The sequence below is a fragment of the Tursiops truncatus genome, chromosome 2 (assembly GCF_011762595.2).
Source record: "Tursiops truncatus isolate mTurTru1 chromosome 2, mTurTru1.mat.Y, whole genome shotgun sequence".
In the NCBI taxonomy this organism is placed as follows: Eukaryota; Metazoa; Chordata; class Mammalia; order Artiodactyla; family Delphinidae; genus Tursiops; species Tursiops truncatus.
This window is the reverse complement of record NC_047035.1, coordinates 26,374,351-26,389,693: the sequence shown is the minus strand read 5'-3', so window position 1 is coordinate 26,389,693 and position 15,343 is coordinate 26,374,351. Positions and strand designations below refer to the sequence as shown.

The 15,343-nt window shown below is 52.1% G+C and overlaps 1 protein-coding gene across 4 annotated transcripts in view; it reads left to right on the top strand.

The window, feature by feature from the left end:
• Nucleotides 1-14,179, top strand: part of ESRRB (estrogen related receptor beta) — a 105,713-nt gene extending 91,534 nt beyond the window's left edge. For all 4 annotated transcript variants that reach the window (XM_033852564.1, XM_033852567.1, XM_033852566.1 and 1 more), the window contains 2 exons: nt 8,044-8,313; nt 13,894-14,179. In XM_033852564.1, coding sequence (XP_033708455.1) covers nt 8,044-8,313; nt 13,894-14,138 — 515 coding nt within the window. In that variant the 3' untranslated portion in view covers nt 14,139-14,179. The remainder of the gene's footprint in view (nt 1-8,043; nt 8,314-13,893) is intronic.
• Nucleotides 14,180-15,343: the final 1,164 nt, after the last annotated feature.

Below are 15,343 nucleotides of genomic sequence, written 5' to 3'. Positions count from 1 at the left end.
TCTCTGGCCTCCTTTCTCTCTTTGTGGGATTGGAGGCGAGCCGTTGTTTGGAAGGTCCAGTGATGTTCCTGAACTGCTGGGGGCTCTTCAGAACGGATTATCATTCTAGCAGCGGTATGACTGCTTCTACAATAGGTAATAATCAGAGCAGGTTCTTTGAATCCTTAAAGGCCAAAGAACAGGGTTTTATCCTAAATCTTATTGGCAATATACTGGAAAACAACACAGAAGAGGAATTGACTCTTGTTTCCTACTAGAGGCAGGTGAAGTGGAGTGGTTAAGGACATGCGCTTTGGAATCAGACTGGGATTCAGGTTCTGGGTCTGCAACTTGCTAGCTGTGTAACCCAAGGCAGGTCGCCCGACCTCTCTGCAAACAGGAAATACCAGCAGTACCTCCTTTGTGGGCTTTGACGTGGGGCTGAAATGCGAGCGTGTGTATGATGCTTGGCACATCCCGACGTCAGCTGCGTGCTCACTCTTGCCATTTGCCTGATCTTAAGGGAGGCCTGTCTCTCAGTTGGGATTCTGTGATTTTTAAGATCATTTCTGGCATGAAAAGTACATGTTACGAATGTGTTTTGGGTGATCCGGACTTCTCTTCGTTGCATGTGGCCCCAAACTGCTCTTTCAGTCTTTTTCATTCTGGATGGAGGGAGGGAGCTGATTTTTAATTCGTTTTTGTAGACTCCGATACCCACATATTCTGCACCACACCCTTCTTGGGGGGCTTTCTAAAGTCTGTGCAGTTTATTCCTTTGCGGTCCTAACAGCTTGGCTCATACTGTCGGGGAGACGTCCTGTTCTTCTCTGGCAGTGACCTACCATGGACTCAGATTCTTCCTAGCTTTGTAATGTGGGACAGTTTATCTTCCTGTCTCTACGTCCTTTTTGTGTTTGCCACCGGCTCTGAAAGATGAATACAGCATGCATGGTTATGTAGCAAAGGTGTCCGAAACTTAAGATGCCAAGGCCCACAGTTGATTGGGGCAAGTCAGAAAGTCCTCATATAAGATGTTATGGGCACAGCTTACAGGAAGGAGCCTTCCTGCGGACAACGGCTCAGAGGGGGTGCTGGTGTCACTTAGTTGGCAGGAAGCCTAGAATTCCTTCCACAGGGACTCCCTGACTCACGGGTGGGCTCCCTGGGGATCTGGGCTGGAGCGCCCTTACTAAGGAGCTCAGCCTCTTGGGATTACACACTCAGTAGTTTTTGAATCTGCCCTGCGCTGATTCAGCACCACTGTGGGGTCAGGCCACTGCTTAAGACACCTCAGCCTGGATTGCTCCACTAACCCAGGGCCAGGTTAGGCACAGCTCCCCCTGCACACACCCCCTTCCCATCACGCACTCCTCTTCCAGGCTGAGCAGATACTGCATCGCAGCCACGGCTCAGGAGTGGCTCCTGGCGGGCCCGTGGGTCACTGCCCGCTTCTTCTACCACCTCGTGCCCACAGTAACCCCCAGGGGATAGAGTAGAGCCAGGAGGCAGTGCCTCCCTTGCACCCATTTTCCTTCTCATCTCCCAGCCCCACCTCCCGTCTGTGCCCAACCAAGGGTGCAGTGGCAGAGCAGAATGGTTGCTGAGGGCACAGACTTTGGATTCAGGCAGACCTGGCCTCTCATCCCAGCTCCGTCCTTACTGGCTCTGCGCGAGATGTTTCATTTTTCTGTGCGTCAGGGTCCCCGCCTGTGAGCAGTAGCGCCTCCCTCACTGGGTTGCTGGGAGGACCTGGCTCGCTTAGCCCAGGCCCCGCACAGAGTGGGCACCTGATAAATGGCAGAGACTGTGACCATGGTCGTTGCTAATAGTATTAAAAGCCTCCTTTCACATCATCATTTCTCCTTGTCCAAAGCTGAATTCTTTTTGCTTAAAAAAATAAAATAAACATAGGGGCTCATTTGTCTGTCTCAAATGCTAATTTGCCTATTTTGCATACATTTGCATGCTGAATTATTTGGGCCTGACCTTCTAGTGTTTAAGGTAAAATTAATTAATAGGGTCTCCTGCTACTGCATGTAAACCTCATATTAAGGGTGATGACATAATCCAGTGCCTGATATAGTTAAACTAATTGACTTAATCCCATCTCAGATTAGATGGAAAACTTATCTGAAGACCTGGTCAGAGAATGAGAAAGAGAATGAGAAACAGGGCAGGTTGAGTAGGGAGGATACAAGCCCTGGGACTTTTGTCAGCAACTGTCCATCTTGGTCCCTGGACAGACAGAAGGACTGGCTTGGCTTCTTTAGATGCTCAGGTTAGAGCTCTGGAGAGGAGCCCAAGCCGCTGCCCTGAATTAAGCACAGGATACCACATTTCATGCATCAGTATTGTCTAATCCAGAGCCTGGCACACAGAGGGTGCTTCCTACTTGCTTTTGCATGCATTTATTGAGCACTAACTGTATGTAAACTCTCTTGCTAGGAGTTGTGGCCCATCTAAAGAATTAGATTAATTGCTGCCCTAAGGGTCTCATTTGGGAATAAGTTAGATAATTTAAAAAAACAAAACAAAAACCTTTTTTCATGGAAAATTTCAAACAAAGGTAGACCAAAGAGTATGATGAACCTCCCCATTACCCTGCTTCAACAGTTATCCCCTCAACGGCCAATCTTGTTTCCTCTCTACCCACCCATTTCCCACCTCCTGTATCTCAGACGTGAGAAGGCAGATGCTTAGTTAGAATGCAGCAGGAAGAACCACAGGATGGAGTGCAGAGGCAGGAGGGATGCCGCGGGCTTGCGGGGAGAGAGTAGAACAAGAGTGAGGCCTTCAGGATTGATGGGCAAGTGGCCATGGAAGAAAAGTCCAGAGGGACATTAAGTGCTGTGCACAGAAGCGGACATATTCATGCGGGCACTGAGTGGCCAGCTTAGCCGGAAGGAAGGCTCATTTGAGCACGAACTCATTCCCAGCACTCCCCTCCCTTTTCCCCATATTACTGAACACACAGGATACTTTTGCAAGGGTGAGTTCCGTGGGAAAGCTGGGGCTGCTTGTGATTCCCCCAGAGCAGCAGCCACTCTTTCGTTTGAGTCAGTCTGAAGTTGCCCACCCCAGCACAGGCTTTTCCCTTGAGTTGAATTTTCCAAGTATTGGGCTGCCCAGAGAACAAGCCCAAGTCTTTAGAGTGTCCGCCTCTTATTCCCCATGAGCGAGAGATTAGAACAAGAGGCAACAAACATTCACAGGCAGTGGGTATCTCTTGATGAATCGCAGCCTGCAGATGTTATTAGGTGTTACCCTCCCAGCCCAGGCAGCCCCGAGGGTGCCCCAGCCAGGACAGCCTCCTCCAGCTGGCCCTGCCCAGCCCAGGCTGACACGTGCACGGCCTCTGCAGGGGACACCCCCCAGGGGCCTCCTAGCGGAGGGTCCCTCAGAGACCCTGCTACCAGGAAGCCACTGTCTGGCTCACACTGGGGAGAGAAGAACACCAGCGGCCGATGAAATATGGGCTGACGAGTGACAGCAGCTGTGTCTGGAGTGGCCTCAGATCCTATAATTACATCTCCCTTTATTACCTCTGCTAATGGCCCTCCAGGTCGACAGAAACGATAATAAATTAACAGATTATGAACTCCACTTGCCACAAATTATGTGCTTTTTTTTTTTTTTAAATTCTAGAAGCTCATGCTGTCAAATCACTGGGGGATGGGGGCTTGGGAAGAGCCCGAATGTTATTAGATCAGTTGGTGCAGATAAAGCAACTTTCCGGGGGCAGCAGAGCTCAAGGTGGGAGAGGTGGGAGTAGGCAGCCAGCTGGGAGAGCCCCAGGGGCACTGGCCACACGTAGCCTCTCCCAGCAGCCCCTCTGCCCCAGAATTGCTGATCAGTTGATGGAGGAGACTCAGCCCAGCACAGGAACGCAGAAGTGAAGGGTGCATTGCTGAAGGGCAGGGAGGAGTGCTTCAGCTCCTTTGTTTGGGTTTAATAAAAGAAAGAATATGTGCTTCCAGTAAAGATGTGGCAGAGGGGTGGAAGTGATGTGTTCCAAATACCCATCTTTCTTACGCCTCATTCTGGGAATTTGTGTATGTGTAGAGCCACTGTGTGTGTGTCCCCTCCCTGCCATCGTTCATACTATAACACTGCTTTACACTCTGCTTTTTTCATTTAGTTATATGAAATAGTAGCATTTACTATATGCTAAGCCGTGTTCTAAGCGGTCCACACGTTAGCTCATTTAATCCAAACAACCCAATGAGGTAAGTACTATTATTATTCCCATTTTACAGATGAGGAAACTGGGGCACAGAAGACGTGCCCAGGGTCACAGCCAGTGGTCAGCAGAGCTAGGATTCCAACAGACAGGCTGGCTCTGGCATCTGTGCCCTTCATAGTTAACATCTCTCTTGGGCAGTGAGTATCTTTCTACATCCACATTCATGGTTCTTCCTTATTCTCTCTAGTGGCTTCTACTGTTCCATTCACCCAGCTAATAATTACATTTTATTACATTTATATAATAAGTACATATAGTAATTGGTTACATTCAGGTGGTCGCCTGCTTTGGGTCGTTACAAACAGATCTAACAAACAGCCTTTTCACATTTATCTTTTTATGTTTATGCATACTTTTCTTTCTAGGAGAAATTCCTAGCGGTGAGATTGCTAGGTTGAGGGAGAATGCCTTTTGTGTCATGCTTGATTCAATGTCACTTCTTCAACACGGACACGTTCAAAAGCCAAAACTAGACAAAAACGCGTAGGCAGAACTCCCACCTCCGTCCCCATCCCCTCCCCCTCCTTTCTCCTAGAGATAATTTTTATTTCTCATTTTTCCTTCTTGTGTTCCTTTTGTCAAACATTAGAAAATATTTGAGCTATTTCAAATATTAGAAAATATCCAATATTTCCCCCCGACCTTGCACAAAACCAAGCAGCCTCTATCCGCTGTGCAGCACTTTGGGGTGTGCACCTGGATTTTCAAAGCTATTTCTAGATCCTTCTGAAGAAGCTCAAGGAAGAAGAGAAGAGTCAGGGGCTGAGTCACTCCTCAAACCAGCCTAGCAAGGGGTGTGCACACAGGCCTCAGGACACCCTCAGGTGGTGGTCCCACATCCCCAAGTTGCTCCATCCCCCCCTTCACCGCACCCTCTGCCACCGACCTGCCCTGTAGGCCTGCCTCTGACTCAGGCATGATAAGCAAAGGCAGCTAAATCTGGACTCATGTGTAGAGGACTAAGAGGGTCCATCTATGTTCTTCTGGCCCATCTTCTCGTCACCCAGGAGTCGAGGCCCGGTGGCATCTGTCCATTCTTGCCTCTGTGCCAGGAATGTTTGTGGGGCCCCTTTGCACCAGGCTGGGCACTTGGCAGTGGGGCTCGGAAGGTGAGCGGCTTGGTGCCCGTGCTCCCGGGAGCCCGGGACACAGGAGTGACTGCGGTCCGTGCAGACACACCCCTTCAGGGCTCCACCTCGCCCCTCAGAGCTCAGCCCCAAAGTCTCCTCTTCTGCAGAGTCCCCAGGACTCTCTCATTTGGGCCACATTCCCCCATTGCATGTTCTCAGCCCTTCATCTCACTGGAGCTCTTCTTACAGCTGTAACCTCATGGGGACACGCCGTAACTTGGGGTGTGGCTTTCCCTCTTGACTGAGCTCTGGAAGGCAGGGATCGGCTCTGGTTCCAGCTGGCCATTCTGTCCCTGGTGCCTGGCACAGGGCCTGGCACTTAGTAGGTGCTCAGAAAGTATGTGGGGCGTGAACGAGGGGGCAGAGCGTGTTGCCCATGTTCTCCTAGCCCTGAGCCTCTCGTGAATCTTTTGTCTTTCGTTTCCAGAAGCCTAGCTCCTACCCCACCCTCCCTCTCTGCCACCTTCCAGTTCAATTGTCTATTAATTTTGCCCCGTCCACCTCCTACATCTTCCCTCCCAGTCTGTCTGCCTTCAGACCCGCACCCCCAGTGCAGTCCCACACGTCCCTACGTACACACACCCCCCGTGCTGGCTGATTGCTATCTGTTAATTAATGTCGCCCCAGGCCTCTCCTGCTCAGAGGCCCGATAAGGGAAATTGGATGTCCATTTCTATCTATCTTTCATTACCACCCGGCTCTCCCCGCCACCACGGGCAGCCCACACCCGCTCCCACTCTGGAATCTGGACGACAACACACGAGCACCTGACCCCTCTGTGCCACAGCCTCTCCCCCGAGAAGACGCATCAATCCACGCTCACCCCGTGTCGGCAGTGTAATCGCTCCAGCTCTGTGGGCGATCACCGGGGATGCCAGCAGCCGGGTGGTGATCCCAGGTCCGGGTGGTACAGATCGGCCTGCGAACTGTGATAGTCAGACTAAAAAGGGTGTTTACTGGGAAAGGGGTACCTGCTGAGCGAAGGGGGGCTTCCTCCCCTGGATGCCCCTTACAGTTGGACACTGGTCGTTGCGCTGGTTGGAAAACAGGGAGGGACAGTGGCTTTTAGAGACAGAGGACAGCAGATGAGGGTGGAATAGACTCCAAGAAAACGCAGAGGGATGGGCCAATCCAGAGGCTTGGGACCGCCCCGGGCCTCCAGTCTGGGGGCGGGGGAGAAGAGTCACGTCAATAGCGTGCTAACAACAACAACAACAACAGTAATAGTACCTACCTTCCTCGTTCACGTGTACTGAGCACCAGTTGTGTGCAGGGGGAGGTGTTGGGTGCTTCCCGCGGCCATCTCTTTTCATCCTCACCGCACCCTGAGTCAGAACACTGCATCTAAGTGGGGTTAGGTTCTAGGTCAGCAAGTAAAGAGTCCTACATAAGCAGAATTACCCGTGGAGCTCCCTTCATTTCAGCTGTCCGTGACGGGTGCATAGTGCAATGGCTTTGTGGATACCTTTCCTTTTTGGCACATCGGGTGTGGTCAGTCGTGGCACCCATCACTGAGTTTCTGGTTGAAGTTACTGCCTTGTGTTTAGTGACCAAGATATTTGAAAATCAACTCTCCTCCTCCCTCCCTGCTTCCCTCGCTCTCCCTTCCTTCCTTCCTTTTCTTTTTTCTTTCTCTTAAATCAAGATGTTCATTGACTTTACCTAAGTTAAGTGCATATATAATACAGTTCCAGTGTGTCATTCTCATTTTGCAGATGAAGACTTTCTTCTCATCATTAATAATAATAGTAAGAGCTCAGTAAATGTACGTTTTGTAATCATGGTCTCATTTAGACCTCACAGTGACTCTCTGAAGCAGGCACTACTGTTATACCCATTTCATAGATGGGGAAGCTGAGGTTTGGGGAAGTAGCACAGCTCTTACAAGGTCAGCCCACAGGTAGTAAATGTAGAGTCGGGATTCAAGCCCAGGCAATCTTCAGAGCACACTGAACAAGACAGTGTCATAACTCTGGAGCCGCCCCTGCCCCCATCCTTCTTTCATTCTGAACTCAGCCTCCTTGCTAGGAGGGAGGGGGAAACGCCCATGATCCAAGCTCACAGAATACAGGACTGCTTGGGTCATTGTTAGGTGGAGAGTGATGGCCAGGCCAGTGGGGGTCTGACCTCTGGGAGGACAGGCTGCCTGTGAGAAAGTGCCCCCTGACCCTGGGCGCTCTTGAGCTCTTAGCAGCCCCAGGCTGTGGTCACTGGCCGGGAACAGCTGATTCCTCCTCCTTGCTGGTTGGGCCCCTGGGTCTCGGCACAGCTGAGACTCTGCGTTGAGGTCAGGCGTCACTCGAAAGCACTACAGCCTCCCCTGCACTGAGCAGAGAGGGGGATATGGAAACTCTTCTGAGTGGAAGGCACCCTATACTGCCACCTCCTGATTCTACGATGAATTCAGTAACTCCTTAAATTACAAATGCATTTCATTCATCAAAAAGCCTCTCTGCACATTCGAAAAATGCCATAGAACTAACAATAATAATGATAATAACAACCGTCAACATTGACTGAGCTCTTGCTTTGTTAAGTCTTTTCCATGAATTCCATGTCTGACTCATTCACCAAGGGAAGGACAATGAGACCAGCAGGTAAAAGGGAGGGGCAGGGTCCAGAGGTTCCCCACCAGCGCCAGGGAGGCCCCCTGACCTCCGCTGCCCTGCTTGCGCCCTCTTCCTGCAGGCTTCTCCAGCCTCTCTCTGGGGGACCAGATGAGTCTGCTGCAGAGTGCCTGGATGGAGATCCTCATCCTGGGCATCGTGTACCGCTCGCTGCCCTACGACGACAAGCTGGTGTACGCTGAGGACTACATCATGGACGAGGAGCGCTCCCGCCTCGCGGGCCTGCTGGAGCTCTACCGGGCCATCCTACAGCTGGTGCGCAGGTACAAGAAGCTCAAGGTGGAGAAGGAGGAGTTTGTGACGCTCAAGGCCCTGGCCCTGGCCAACTCAGGTACGGGCGGGTGTGGGGCGTCCAGGGGGAGCTCCAGGAGGTCTTCTGGGCCTGAGGAGCACAGCTCTGGGGCCTGTGAGCAGGACCTCTGTAAGGGGCAGGAATGGTGTGAGGACGCCAGAGCTTCTTGTCACCAAAGATTGTGCAAGGGGTGGCCTGGAGTCGAAGAGATGGTGATGGAGGCTGGCATTGGCTGAGTATTTCCTAAGGCCTTGATTTGCAGGGCATCCTGCTGGGCCCTTGCCATGAAGGTCAGCACAGGGTTAAGGGCACAGATTTTAGAGGCAGGTTGCTAAGAGTCAAGTCCTGCTCCTGCCACTTGGGCAAGTCTGTGCCGCACTTCACTCTGTGCCTCAGTTTCTTCATCAGTAAAATGGGAACAACAAACAGTCCAGAAGACTATGGAAGGGATTTATTTATATATAGTTATGCTTACACTATGCTTGGCATATAATAAGTACTCAGTCTGTTAAATCAATTAGCCATGAACTGATTTCATCTTACAGTCAACCCTATGAGCAAAGTTATTATTTTAACCCCATTTTACAGATGGGGAAACTGGGGCTTGGAAAGGTGAAGCAAATTGCCCAGGGTCACACAGTTAAAGAGTGTCAGACAGAGCTAGGACCCAAACCAAGGTCCTCTGATTCCAAAGTCAACTCCAAGCTTATACACACTCCTCGAATCTCCCACTCAAACTGCTCAGGTCCAAGAGAGAAAACTTTCCTGGCATTAAAAAGGAGGCTTCACTCCATTTCTTTTAGCGCTCACCAACTTCTAGCTAGACTATCTGGGGAGGGGGACCGGGCATTGGTAACTCAGGTGAGTGAGCTTCAATGTAACCTGTGTCCACACTCTGCAGGTACCAGGCCAGGTGCAGGGGTTGTGGTGGGGATTGCAGAAGAAGGAGAAAGGCAGGGTCCCTGTCCTAAAGAGAGAGTGTCAGGCACGCAGACACATAATTCTGCTGCTGGGCGCATGCAGTAGTCAATTGCTCAGATCTCAGTCAAGTTCAAAGTGGACCCCAGTTCAAATTCTAGCTCTGATACTTCGTAGCAGTGTGACCTTGGGCAAGTTGGCAACCTTCCGTAGCTCTGTCCTGTGTGTAAAGTTGGGATGTCCCCATCCCTCCTCCAAGCACTTTTTTAAATGATTGACTGAAGATAACACGCTTAGCCCAGTGCCTGGCCTAGAGGAAATGTTCAATAAATATTAATTATTATCATTATTTTTAATATTAGAGAAAACAAGTGTTATCAGTGTATGGAAGAGAGAGAGCTGGTTCCAGATGGAGACAGTACAAATAGGGGAACCAGCCAGTTTGCTTAATGCTGTCACACTTTCACTGGAAGGTCCATGTCCTGGGAAACCTCAATCCCTGTAAAACTGAGACAGTTGGTCCCCTAACAAATGGCTTCACAGAGAATACGGGGGATGCTGTCACTGCCCCACTCAGACCCCCTTTACTGGGTTAGTGCATCCGTACCCCAGCTGCTGAATTTTGCTGCTGATAGCACACAACTGCCCCCTTCGCCAGAGACCTACCCTCACCTGCCTTGCTTGGAGGGTTACATATCCAACCCCTGACCCCCTTCTCACCTTCAGCCAAAAGCGGACCCACACAGGGGAACCAAAGGCTGGACTCCCGGAGTGGGATCAGGCGCAAGCCAGGCTGCGTGCATCCTTACCGTGCTTGCCCCGCCCTCACCCTATCCCGCCTCCTCACCTTCCTTTCTCCTGAAAGCACACTCGCCACAAATCCCACGCACCCGAACCCCCATCTCAGGCTCTGCTTCCAGGGAATATGACCTAATAGACAGAAGGAAGCTTTTTTTTTTAGTTCAAATCCCTTTTATTAAAAAACTAATGCAAAAAAAGAGTTAAACATTTTACATACTTCTGTAGAGACCATTTACACACACCTTGATTCCAAAATCGTAATGTAGTCTGTTAGAGAATGCTAACGCTGTTGGTTTCTTTCTGGTACAGTTTCAGATTGACAGAATAACTGAGCAGATAGTATATAGAGTTCCATACACCATCCCACCTTCATTCCCCAGCCCCTGTACACAATTCCCATTAACATCTTGCGTTAGTCTGGTAATTTGTTGCAATTAATGAGCCAATTTTTTTTTTTAATCTGACGGCTTTTTTTTTTTTTTTAGTTTCGTTTATTTATTTATTTATTCTTGGCTGCATTGGGTCTTCGTTGCTGCGCGCAGGCTTTCTCTAGTTGCAGCGAGCGGAGGCTGCTCTTTGTTGTGGCGCGTGGGCTTCTCACTGCAGTGGCTTCTCTTGTTGCGGAGCATGGGCTCTAGGTGCGCGGGCTTCAGTAGTTGTGGCGCACGGGCTTAGTTGCTCCGCGGCATGTGCGATCTTCCTAGACCAAGGCTCGAACCCATGTCCCCTGCATCGGCAGGCAGATTCTTAACCACTGAGCCAGCATGGAAGCCCAATGAGCCAATACTGATACATTATTATTAACAAAAGTCCACAGTTGCCTTCAGAGCTTACTCTTTGTGTTGTCTGGTTCTATCAGTTTTGACAAATGCACAACGACAAATCCCCATCATCACATATCATGCAGAAGAGTTTCACACCGTCACAGTTCCCTGCGCTCTCCTATTCCAAGGGAAGCATTGTCATCAGCGGTTGTAGAGGGGCTGGGGGTTTGGGTGGGCCGAGGAGGAGAGGGAACCAGTGAAATCAGAGGACACAGGGCAAGCACAGCGAGATGCAGCAAGGCTGCCCAGACCCTGGAGGGCACCTCCTGGATGTTGGACTCTCCTGACTCTTCTCACAAGACCCGGAACTCACGCTTGCCCAGGCCAGGACAGGAACGTGAGGAGGTAGGAGGCCACTCAGCTGTCGCCTCCACCCACTCCTCAACGCCAAGCTTTCAGAGGACTCTTTAGCTCTGCCAGCTGCTCTGGCCTTAGATCTCAATACATACAGACATGCACGCATGCACATGCGCACACACAGACATACACACATACAAATATAAAACACCTGAGGACCGACGGAGCCCGGCAGGAGCTGCCGCTAGCATCAAGCTTTGCCGAGGTAGGTGCTTTGCCATGAGAGACAAAGTGCCGGGAACCTGGACTTCTTGCCCCAGTGGCATTTACCAGGCCATCCTGCAGCTCTGTGCGGGTTCAAGAGCTCCAAGTGGAAAAAGAGGAGTTTGTGATGCCTCAGGCCTTGGCTGTGTCATGGAGCGATCAGATGCAGGCAGGAAACAGAGAAAGAACAGGCCTGTTTGGAGGTTAGGCTAGAAGAGCTGTTGGTGTCAGAGCAGAGGCTCCAGGACTCTGAAGGGAGTGGGGTGGAATAGGGTCGGTATAGGGAGCCGTGAAAGGTTGTGGAGGAGCGACCTGTCCCCAGCAGCGAGGTAGGACAGTCACCCAGGCAGACGGCGTGTTAGCTGGAGGAGAGACGGGCTAGATCACTGGAGTGGTGCTGGTGGCAGCCCCGAGGGCCACCACGGGTGCCACTGCGGAGGCTGAGTGGGCGGTAGCAGGTCAGAGGCTTTGGCCCCGAACCACGCCCCCTCGGAGCCTGCTGGCTGTCTTTCACCCCACCTCCCGGCCTCTCCAAGGCTCCCTGACAGCAGAAAAAATTCATAGCCATTGATTTTGTAATTAACAGTTTATCAATGCCATCGATACAGACTCGCTGATGGATTGCAAAGGAATTAATCTTCCAATGTTATTTTATTTCAGTTTTGGTCGAAGGCAGCTGCCAGTTTTGGCCTCCTTGGGGAGCGTGGGGTGGTGGGGAGAGGAAACCGGCAGGAAGGAAAGGAATCTGGACGGCCAGGTCCCAGCCTTACAGGGACTAGTGCATCTTGGCTGCACGCTCTGGAATCAGCCAAGAGTGTAGGAATGGAGCCACGCTTCATCCCCAGCTGGCAAAGGAAGAGTCCTCACCGCCTTGGTAACAAGGAGCAGGAAAATGTGGAGGAGTCTTAGGTATGGGGCCGGCCCTGCAAGAGCACTCTCCTGCAGTCTGAGTTTTCACAGTAATGATAATAACAACATTTATTAGTGCCTGATGACGTGCTAGTTCATTTAACCCTCACCACTACCCTGTGAGGTAGGCACTCTCATTTGCTCCATTTCACAGACAGGAAACAATCTCAGAGAGCCTAAGTAACTTGGCCAAAGTCACACAGCGTCTGAGACGCCAGAGTCTTACCCACCTCATTCTACTGCTATTCTCCTAAGAAAAAGAGACAGGACCCTTGGAGGCATGGGCTGAGTACGGATCCAAAATGTCAGAGGGAATTACTGGGCTTAGCCAGTTGGTACAACTGCCCTTGGCAGTCTGGTATCTAAACCAACCCAGCATGCAAAGGAATTGCCCTGCTTTTTTTTTTGAAGAATTCAGGAAACTTGCCCAGTCTTCCTTGACAACCCACCCAGAGCTTCAAGTTCCCTTGATTCACATGCACCCACCCCCTCCCACCTTTGGCAGGCCCTGGGGGCTGCAGTTCAGGGTGGTGGCTCGATATCTTCAGGCACATCAGCAGAGGGCTGGTTATTTTCCCCGAGGCCATGAAGTGGGTTCTACTTTGCTTCTGCTCAGACCCAGCCGTCAGCAGGCACCTCCCTGCCCCTCTGGGATTTAGGTAAATTTCATTTGAAGTTCATGGCCTGAGCCCGAAGGCTTCCCCAGGATTCTGTAGAACTCCCAAGAGCATCTTCCATCACTGTGCCCCATGTGTCCAGCCATGCTATCTTAGTCCCCCCATATCCCCCACCACATGGCACGCAGACACAGAGCTCAGCCCCTTTATCGGTGTATGTATACTGTAACAGCTATTTTGTAAGGTTAGTGAATGCGCTGAAGACTTGAGCTGGTGCCTAGTGGCAGCAGTAACAATAATAATCATGATGAAGGTCGTCACAGTCATGACGGTTATGTTGGTGGCGCTGGCGATGATGATGAAGGTGATGGTGGTGGTGGTATTGATGATGATTGACGGTGATGATGGTGGTGAAAAGATGATGGTGGTGATGGTGTTAATGATGATGCTGCTGGTGGTGGTGGTGGTGATGGTGATGATGATACCACTGGCTGGGCACTTATTTTGTGACAAGTACTGTTTTAAGCCCTCGATCTATATTAACTCACTTAACCTCTTGAGGTGTAGGTATGGCTATTATCTCTTCAAAAATTAGGACAATGAGGTACAGAGAAATTAAATAACTTGTCTAAAGTCACAGAGCTAGCAGGTGAGGGACGCAAGATTACAATTCCACCAGTTTGGGTTCAGAGTCCACCTGGCACCTGCAGGACAATGACAGGTCTGCTCGTGTTTAAGCCCTTCAGGGTCTCCACTGCCACCTCTTGGTGGGTTCTCAAGAAAAGTCCTCCATGGATACAGATCTCTTCTTGGGTGTGAACCACAGCTCCGTCATTGGCCTCTGTGACTTCAGACTGGCACCTTAACCTCTCTGAGCCTGGGTTTCTCTCTCTGGCTCCAAAGCAGAGATCAAGGACCCCGGGGTGGCCCCCACGCCCAGGGCAGTGCTCTCCGGCCACGCCCGCTGATGCTCTGCCTTGTGTCCACAGATTCCATGTACATCGAGGATCTGGAGGCGGTCCAGAAGCTGCAGGACCTGCTGCATGAGGCGCTGCAGGACTACGAGCTGAGCCAGCGCCACGAGGAGCCGCGGAGGACGGGCAAGTTGCTGCTGACGCTGCCCCTGCTTCGACAGACGGCTGCCAAGGCCGTGCAGCACTTCCACAGCCTCAAACTGCAAGGCAAGGTGCCCATGCACAAACTCTTCCTGGAGATGCTGGAGGCCAAGGTCTGATGGCCTGGCCCAAGGACCGAGTCCCACCCAAGGACAGACAAACCGACGGGGAGACCTCCACAGCCACCAGCCTCAACATTCAAGTCCTGTATCATGGCCGCGAGCAGTCCCAGAGGAAGGGGCTCCTGGCCTCCTGGCCGTGTGCAGAGCCCTGGGTGCTGTGGGGTAGGGAACGGGGATGGGAGGGCAGGGCGCGGGGCTCATCTGTAACTGGCTTTTTCTTTGGTATGTTTTTCCTCCGCCACGGGCAACGCTGAGGCCTGGGCCAGGGCTGACTCCCCTGAGGCTGGAGACCACCGAGGAAGTGCCCCCTCTCCCTGCCAAACCACCAAGAGGCAGCACTAGCAGAACACACTTCCTAACCCATGCCTGACCCCTGTCCTCTGTCCATGGCCTGCGTGGGCAGTGCTTAGCGGCCAGCATACTCAAGTGGGGTACCTTCTGGAGGTTTCCCTCTCCCAGAGGGCAGTTAACTTTCTTGCAGGGGTGCTGCCTACTCTGGGCTTCTGTGGGGCCCCTCAAGAGGTCCTACACCTTCCACAGTCTGGACGGCTCCCTGCCTCCATCCTTCCTCTAAGCTCCCAGGCCCGGCTCACCATCAGGAGAGTAGCGCCAGAACTCATGCGTTTCCCTGGTGACCCCACCCCTTGGTGCGCCCCCCGCCCGCCTGTCACCGCGGCCCCAGGGCCTGTCCTCCCCCTCTCTCCCCCAGGAGTCCTGCTGCTACTTCCTGCCCTACCTCAGAGCTCACTCCCACAGTGGGTTCAGCCAGCCAAGACCTCAGGGCCCGTGGGTGGGACTGGTGCTGGCTCGGAGAAGAGCAGGGGCCAGGCAACACTCCCCAGCGCTCCCCCTTCTTCTGGCTTCTCCCACTCCCCGGGGGCAGGTCCGGAGCAGGTAGGCCTTGGGAAGCGAGGGAGATGCAGGGGCCTGACCCCGTCTGAGGGCACCCTGGGCACTTGATGCTGGCAGCCCTGGGAGGACCAGGTCAGGATGATAGGGAGAGGCCCAAACCAATCTTTGCCGAGCACAGAAAGGCCCGGAAGCAGAGATGAGCAGGCGGGGGAACCCTGAAGACAGAGGTTCGGTGGAGGTCACCAGCCCACCTGATCTTTCCTGGTATCCAGGGGCAGTGGACACCGAGGCGCCCTCCCCTGCATCCCAAGGGCTGGGTGAATCAGCGCCACAGGAGGGGTTGCTCCTGC